Source organism: Arachis duranensis, chromosome 3 (genome assembly GCF_000817695.3).
Source record: "Arachis duranensis cultivar V14167 chromosome 3, aradu.V14167.gnm2.J7QH, whole genome shotgun sequence".
Lineage (NCBI taxonomy): Eukaryota > Viridiplantae > Streptophyta > Magnoliopsida > Fabales > Fabaceae > Arachis > Arachis duranensis.
Window position 1 is genome coordinate 45,792,928 of NC_029774.3, and position 8,993 is coordinate 45,801,920.

Sequence of the window (8,993 nt, forward strand, 5' to 3'; positions counted from 1 at the left end):
ATACTCTCGTACTTAATTCAGTTAAGTCAGAATGAAGGGGTGATCCGTGACAATCACCCACTATCTTCGTTACTCGCTTAGCCAAGATCCACATGCCTGACAACCACAAACGATCTACATGATGTTCAACGTAGTCATTTGACGACAGCCGGAGTATATTCTCTTGGGTGTTTGATCCACGGATCTGACTTGTCTCTCCTGACAATAGAGCATTCAAATTCGTGAGATCAAAACCTTCGTGGTATAAGCTAGAACCAATTGGAAGCATTCTTGAGATCCGGAAAGTCTAAACCTTGTCTGTGGTATTCCGAGTAGGATCTGGGATGGGATGACTGTGATGAGCTTCACACTCACGAATGTTGGGCGCAGTGACAATGTGCAAAAGGATAGCAAGATCCTATTCCGACACAAGTGAGAACCGACAGATGATTAGCCGTGCGGTAGCTGTGCCTGGTATTTTTCATCCGAGACGAGAGATCCGACAGTTGATTAGCCGTACAGAAACCGTACCTGGACCATTTTCATTGAGAGGATGGATGGTAGCCATTGACAACGGTGATCCACCAACATACAGCTTGCCATGGAAGGGAGCACGCATGATTGGATGAAGACAATAGGAAAGCAGAGGTTCAAAAGTAGCAAAGCATCTCCAAACGCTTATCTGAAATTCCTACCAATGAATCACATAAGTATCTTTATTTTAATTTACATTTTATTTATCTTTCAATTATCAAAACTCATAACCAATTGAATCTGCCTGACTAAGATTTACAGGATGACCATAGCTTGTTTCAAGCTGGCAATCTCCGTGGGATCGACCCTTACTCGCGTAAGGTTTTATTACTTGGACAACACAGTGCACTTGCTGGTTAGTTGTACCGGAGTTGTGAAAAGTGTGATCACAATTCCGTGCAACATCCTCTGTCGTGCATCCCCAACTCGAGTTATACTCAACATAATTCGTGATCATAATCATTATCCATATCCAACACCCTCACTGGTGTATATTCACGGGGGCGAGCTCATACGGGTCTTTCACAGTGCCCGGCCACCCTTACGACATAGGGTTAACAGAATCTCGAGTCTCCACCTAGCGTACGTGGTGGCTAGCTACTACTTTCTCCTAGGAAAACTCGTGTCTCAGATGGTGGAAGTGCAAACATTCACATTTCATTCAACAGCATATATGCATTTATACTTAGCCATAATCATGGCTCCGCCGTAACACAGCAATAAACCAGCCATCCGGCTCATGGTTAAATCCATAACCAGCCAATTAATTATCAATTACGGCCCTTCGGCCTATGGCATAACAAGCACTTCCACCGCCATCCTCTGTATCTCATATAATCATCATTGATCATCATTGATCATTAATTCTTCCCTTGCTTCACTCGCAAGTTACCACATCCCCTAGCTCCTTTTCTCATTGCTAGGCATATCATAATGATTTAAGACATAAGTGGTGAGATCGAAGGCTTAGAAATATGAAATTTAGCTTCTAAAACTCAAAAATCAACTTTGGGATAAAAACAGGGCTACGCACACGCGTCCTTCACACGCACGCGTGGATAGCCTTACAGTTCATCGACGCGTATGCGTCATTCACGCGGACGCATGGATTGAAAAACATCCAATCGACGCGTACGCGTCAGCCACGCGTACGCGTGGGTGCATTTGTGCCCCACGCACAAAATTGGCACAGCTCTGGCACAACTCTCGGGAAGGATGGCTGGGCAATGGGTGCAGCGCATCGACGCGCACGTGTGGATGGTGCTTCCTTGAAAAAAGACGCGTACGCGCCAAGCACACCTACGCGTGGAGGGTCATTCTGCTAAAAAAATTTTTCTAAGTTAAAAGCTGCAGAATTCCCAAATTCAACCCCCAATCTTCTGACGGACATAACTTTCCCAATTTAAATCGTTTTTCACCCATTCTTTGACCGGCATGGACATCCTGGATCCAATTTCATTTCTAAACAAATTTGGCACAAAACGAAGATCTAGAGTCCAAGTTATGTCCCATCAAAGTATGCCCAAAAACCATATTTTCACATAAAACCACAAAGTGCCATTTTCAAAACAAACCAATTTCATCCCTTTTCAAAATCAACCAAAACATGCCAATTTCAACCCTTTTTGAAATCAATCAAAATATACCAAAATCAACATCAAGCCTCTTCAACTCACACATCAACAGTTCACCACAATTCACAAAACATGATCCCACCATTTTAACACTTCTCAATCAAATGGCTAAGAGACAAACACATTGACATGTCATACATCCTTTCTCATCCCAATTTCCAAAAATACCATTTCCAATCAACCATCATTATATATAATCAATATCATACTCACCATCAACATGGTTTCACCCACAATTCAACCTTAATTATTCATCATGCATATATCACAACATGCATTTTTCTCATATATCACACCATCAAGGCATCAATATTCATAACCACATATATGACCACATCATATATCTCATCCATTCAACAACATCAATAATTCAATGCCTATCTTAGGGTCTCTAGCCTAAGTATTTCCCACCACATTACTATTAGATACGAGAAACCGAGACCATACCTTAGCCGATTTTCCAAGCTCAACCGGAGCACTTCCAAACTACTTTTCCTCAAGCTCTCAAGGTCTCAACACCTCTAAGAACAGATTTTTGCATACAAAACCCTCTTCCAAGCTTTCCAAAATCACCAATCAAGCTCCAATACACATATATAAAATGCCTAAGCCACAATATCATACCAAAACACAAGAGCTCAATACTCACAACCACAAATTCAATATTCTCACTAGGGTTTGAGATATCTTACCTTACTCAAGGACCAAGAGAGCAAGAACAAGCCTTCTCTTCAAGCTAATTTGGCCCTATAACACAAAGGAACTCACAAATCTCAACATTTTACCCAATGAACTCGAAATCAAAGCTGAAATTTCGAAGAGCACAATGTGGCTTACCTCAAGATTGATTGTATGGATTTTGTAGAGCTCTCCGCGATGAACGAGTGGCCGTAAACGGTGCGGCAATCGAAGCTCTAGATCAAAAGTTATGGTGGTTTGAAGATTAAGTGAGAGATAGAAGTTTGAGAGAGTGTTCTTCCCCTCCCTTACTCCATTTCAGCGTGTGAGTGTGTCAAGTGAGGAGAGAGAGTGCTGAAATTTAGGGTTTTGGTTTAGTTAGGTTGGGTCAAGGGCCCAATATGGGTCCGGTTGCCCCGGTTTAGCCCGTTCGGTCCAATCTTGGTCTGAATTCTACAAAATTGGTATCGAAATTCTCGTCTCAATCCCCTCTATCATATTTAGCCATAAAAATCACATTTTTGTCTTTCTAGAATAAATTCTCATTTATGGGTTAATTAGCCATTAATTAACCGGGTTTTACATTCTACCCACCTAATTAGGAATTTTGCCCACAAAATTCAAATTCAATTACCTGAGAATAAATACGGATAGTCCGTTCGCATCTCCGAATCAAGTTTCCAAGTGTGTTCCTCAACACCGCCTCGACTCCATGCCACTTTGACTAATGAAACCTCCTTTCCACGCAATCGTTTGATACTAGTATCATTGATTCTGACTGGAGCCATCAGAAGCGTCAAATCTTCTCTTAACTGAACCAATTCAGGTTCAACCACATGGCTAGCATCAGGAGTGTACTTCTGAAGCTGTGACACATGAAATACATCGTGCAGGTTCGAAAGGTGAGGTGGTAGAGCCATTCGATACGCCACCAGTCCAATCCTCTCTAGGATCTGAAGTGGACCAATGTACCGAGGATTCAACTTCTTTGCTTTAATCACCCTACCTACTCCTGTGGCTGGAGTAACTTTAAGGAAAACATGGTCTCCTTCCTCAAATTCCAAGGGCTTCTGCCTCTGGTCGGCGTAACTCATCTGACACTCTGCACCGTAAGCATCCTATCTCAGATTTTCTTGACTTGTTCTGTGGTCTCAGCTATCATTTCTGGCCCCAACAAGCCTTTCTCTCTAGCTTCATACCAACACAGCGGAAATTGACATTTCCTCACATACAAAACCTCATACGGAGCCATTCCGATGCTCTCATGGTAACTATTATTGTATGCAAACTCCACTAACGGCATATACCGATCCCAACTCGCCGGTTGGTCCAAAACACAAGCTCTCAAGATATCCTCTAGTGTTTGGATTGTCTTCTCGGATTGACCATCGGTTTGAGGATGGTAAGCTGTACTCAAGCTTAATCGGGTCCCGAAAGCCTTCTAAAATGCACCCCAAAACCTCGAAGTAAAACGAGGAACTCTATCAGAGATTATAGTAGTAGGTACACCATGAAGTCTCACAATCTCCTTTATGTATAACCGTGCTAGCTCCTCAAGGGTGAAAGTCATCCGAATGGGTAAAAAGCAAGCTGACTTCGTCAGTCGGTCCACAATCACCTAGACAGCATCAAAACCAGCCCTAGTCATTGGCAATTCCGACACAAAGTCCATTGCAATACTTTCCCACTTCCATTGTGGAACCTCTAAAGGTTGCAACATCCCGAAAGGTCTTTGATGTTCAATATTCACCTTTTGATAAGTTAAGCACTTTGAAACATATTCCGCCACATCTTTCTTCATACCCGATGATAGGCAAAATTGTGATTTACACTTTTTATAACTCGAACAATTCTTAGTAATGGCTCCAAAGACTTGGTGCACACTACTATGATTCACTCACATTCTTCACAACTTCGACAACTAACCAGCAAGTGCACTGGGTCATCCAAGTAATAAACCTTACGTGAGTAAGGGTTGATCCCACGGAGATTGTTGGTATGAAGCAAGCTATGGTCATCTTGTAAATCTCAGTTAGGTTGATTTAAATGATTATAATGGTTTTCAAAAATTATGATAAATAAAGCATAAAATAAAGATAGAGATACTTATGTAAATCATTGGAAGGAATTTCAGATAAGTGTATGGAGATGCTGTGTTCCTTCTAAATATCTGCTTTCCTACTGCTTTCATCCAATCCTTCTTACTCCTTTCCATGGCAAGCTGTATGTAGGGCATCACCGTTGCCAATGGCTACTTCCTATCCTCTCAGTGAAAATGGCCCAAATGCTCTTGTCACAGCACGGCTAATCATCTGTCGGTTCTCGATCATGTCGAAATAAAATCTATTGATTCTTTTGTGTCTGTCACTACGCCCAACAATCGCGAGTTTGAAGCTCGTCACAGTCATTCAATTCTTGAATCCTACTCAGAATACCATAGACAAGGTTTAGACTTTCCAGATTCTCAAGAATGGCCGCCAATAATTCTAGCTTATACCACGAAGATTCTGATTAAGGAATCTAAGAGATATTTGTTCGGTCTAAGTTAGAATGGAGGAGGTTGTCAAGCACGCGTTCATAAGGATGGATGATGATGAGTGTCACAGATCATCACATCCCTCAGGTTGAAGTGCAACGGAGATCTTAGAACAAGAATAAGCTGAATTGAATAGAAAATAGTAGTAATTGCATTAAAATTCGAGGTACAACAGAGCTCCACACCCTTAATCTATGGTGTAGAAACTCCACCGTTGAAAATACATAAGTGATCAAGGTTCAAGCATGGCCAAATGGCCAGCCCCCAAAATCTAAGAACTAAACGTCCAAAGATAGATACCAAGATGAAAACCAAGATGAAATTACAATAGTAAAAAGTCCTATTTATACTAGACTAGCTACTAGGGTTTACAGAAATATGTCTAAGTGTAGAAATCCACTTTCGGGGCCCACTTTGGTGTGTGCTTGGGCTGATCCTGAGCTTTACACATGCAGAGGCTTCTCTTGGAGTTAGACGCCAAGTTGTAACGTGTTTTTGGTGTTTAACTCTGGTTTATGATGTGTTTCTGGCGTTTTACTCCAGAATGCAGCATGAAACTGGCGTTGAATGCCAGTTTGCATCGTCTAAACTCGAACAAAGTATGAACTATTATATATTGTTGGAAAACTCTGGATGTCTACTTTCCAACGCTATTAAGAGCGCGTCATTTGGAGTTCTGTAGCTCCAGAAAATCCATTCCGAGTGCAGGGAGGTCAGAATCCAACAACATTAGCAGTCCTTTTTTAGCCTGAATCAGATTTTTGCTCAGGTCCATCAATTTCAGCCAAAAAATATATGAAATCACAGAAAAACACAAACTCATAGTAAAGTCCAGAAATATGAATTTTGCATAAAAACTAATAAAAACATCCCTAAAAGTAGCTAGATCCTACTAAAAACTACCTAAAAATAATGCCAAAAAGCGTATAAATTATCCGCTCATCACAACACCAAATTTAAATTGTTGCTTGTCCCCAAGCAACTGAAAATCAAATAGGATAAAAAGAAGAGAACATACTATAAATCTCAAAATATCAATGAATATTAGTTCTAATTAGATGAGCGGGACTTGTAGCTTTTTGCTTTCTAAACAGTTTTGGCATCTCACTTTATCCTTTGAAGTTTAGAATGATTGGCATCTATAGGAACTCATAGTTCAGATAGTGTTATTAATTCTCCTAGTTAAGTATGTTGATTCTTGAACACAGCTACTTTATGAGTCTTGGCCGTGGCCCTAAGCACTTTGTTTTCCAGTATAACCACCGGATACTTAAATGCCACAGACACATGACTGGGTGAACCTTTTCATATTATGACTCAGCTTTTCTAAAGTCCCCAGTTAGAGGTGTCCAGATCTCTTAAGCACACTCTTTTTGCTTTGGATCACGACTTTAACCACTCAGTCTCAAGCTTTTCACTTAGACCTACATGCCACAAGCACATGGGTAGGGACAGCTTGATTTAGCCGCTTAGGCCTAGATTTTATTTCCTTGGGCCCTCCTATCCATTGATGCTCAAAGCTTGGATCCTTTTTATCCTTGCCTTTTGGTTTTAAGGGCTATTGGCTTTTTCTGCTTGCTTTTTCTTTTTCTTTCATATTTTTTTTCGCCACTTTTTTTTCGCAAGCTTTGTTCTTCACTGCTTTTTCTTGCTTCAAGAATCAATTTTATGATTTTTTAGATCATCAATAACATTTCTCTTTTTCATCATTCAGAAAACAAAAAGTATTGTCACCACATCAATATAATTAAACTAATTTCAAGGATATATTCGAAACTCATGTACTTCTTGTTCTTTTGTATTAAAAACATTTTTCATTTAAGAGAGGTGAATGATTCATGGAATTATTCATAGCCTTAAGACATAGACACTAGACACTAATGATCATGTAGTAGATACACAAACATAGACAAACATATAGCATAAAAACCGAAAAACAGAGAAATAAGAACAAGGAATGAGTCCACCTTAGTGATGGTGGCATCTTCTTCTTGAAGGACCAATGATGTCCTTGAGCTCTTCTATGTCTCTTCCTTGCCTTTGTTGCTCCTCCCTCATTGCTCTTTGATCTTCTCTAATCTCATGGAGAATAATGGAGTGCTCTTGGTGCTCCACCCTTAATTGGTCCATGTTATAACTCAAGTCTTCTAGAGAAGTGTTGAGTTGTTCCCAATAGTTGTTTGGAGGAAAATGCATCCATTGAGGCATCTCAGGAATTTTTTGATGATGAGCTTCCTTATGCGTCTTTTGAGATCCATGGACGGACTCTCTTGTTTGCTCCATCTTCTTCTTAGTGATGGGCTTGTCCTCTTCAATGAGGGTGTCTCCTTCTATGACAATTCCAGCTGAGTAGCATAGATGGCAAATAAGATGAGGAAAAGCTAGCCTTGCCATGGTAGAGGACTTTTCGGCTACTTTGTAGAATTCAAGAGAGATGACTTCATGAACTTCTACTTCCTCTCCGATCATGATGCTATGGATCATGATGGCCCGATCCATAGTAACTTCGGATCGGTTGCTAGTGAGGATGATAGAGCGTTGGATGAACTCCAACCATCCTCTAGCCACAGGCTTAAGGTCCAGTCTTCTCAATTGAACCGGCTTGCCTTTAGAGTCTCTTTTCCATTGAGCTCCTTTAACACATATGTCCATAAGGACTTGGTCCAACCTTTGATCAAAGTTGACCTTTCTAGTGTATAGGCGTGCATCTTCTTGCATCATAGGCAAGTTGAATGCCAACCCATCATTGGCATAGAACTCTTGAACCATTAAGACTCTAACTTGTTGAATGGGGTTGGTCAGAATTTCCCAACCTCTTTTTTGGATCTCATGTTGGATCTCCGGATACTTATTTTTCTTGAGCATGAAAGGGACCTCAGGGATCACCTTCTTCTTGGCCACAACTTCATAGAAGTGGTCTTGATGGACCTTTGAGATGAATCTCTCCATCTCCCATGACTCGGAGGTGGAAGCTTTTGTCTTCCTTTTCCTCTTTCTAGAGGTTTCTCTGGCCTTAGGTGCCATAGATGGTTATGGAAAAATAAAAAGCTATGCTTTTACCATACCAAACTTAGAGTATTGCTCGCCCTCGAGCAAGAAAAGAAAGAATAGAAGAAGAAGAAGAAGAAGAAGAAGAAGAAGAAGAAGAAGAAATGGAGGAGAGGGAGAGAGAGAGGTGTATTCGGCCAAGAGAGAGAAGAGAGTGTTGTGTGGTGTGAAAATGAAGAAGGATGAAGGGGTTTATATAGTGGAGGGAGAGGGGGTAGGTTCGGTTATTTAGGATGGGTTTGGGTGGGAAAGAGAATTTGAATTTGAAGGTAGGTGGGGTTTATGGGGAAGAGTGGATGGATGTCAGTGGTGAAAAGGTGATGGGGAAGAGAGATTGAGGTGATTGGTGAAGGGTATTTGGGAAAGAGATATGGAGGTGATTGGTAAAGGGTGATCCTATAGGGTCCACAGATCCTGAGGTGTCAAGGATTTATCATCCCTGCACCAATTAGGCATGTAAAATGCCTTCTGCATGCAATCCTGGCATTTAACGCCAGATTGATGCTTGTTTCTGGCGTTAAACGCCAGTTCTATGCTTGTTTTGGGTGTTCAACGCCAGTCTGCAGCATGTTTCTGGCGTTGAA

The 8,993-nt window shown here is 41.1% G+C and overlaps 1 protein-coding gene across 1 annotated transcript; it reads right to left on the reverse strand.

Moving 5' to 3' along the window:
- Positions 1 to 2,840: 2,840 nt before the first annotated feature.
- On the reverse strand, positions 2,841 to 3,919 carry LOC127745512 (uncharacterized). Its single transcript, XM_052258290.1, has 2 exons — positions 3,560 to 3,919; positions 2,841 to 2,894 (listed from the first exon to the last, which is right to left on the reverse strand). Exons 1-2 carry the CDS (start codon positions 3,917 to 3,919, stop codon positions 2,841 to 2,843), a joined length of 414 nt encoding a protein of 137 aa, XP_052114250.1.
- Between the last annotated feature and the right edge of the window lie 5,074 nt (positions 3,920 to 8,993).

Coding starts and splice junctions, on each gene's coding strand:
- LOC127745512 (XM_052258290.1), bottom strand. CDS start 3,919: ATGAGTTACGCCGACCAGAGGCAGAAGCCCTTGGAATTTGAGGAAGGA. Junction 2,895..3,559: donor AACGATTGCGTGGAAAGGAG/GTTTCATTAGTC, acceptor TTTGTGTTATAG/GGCCAAATTAGCTTGAAGAG.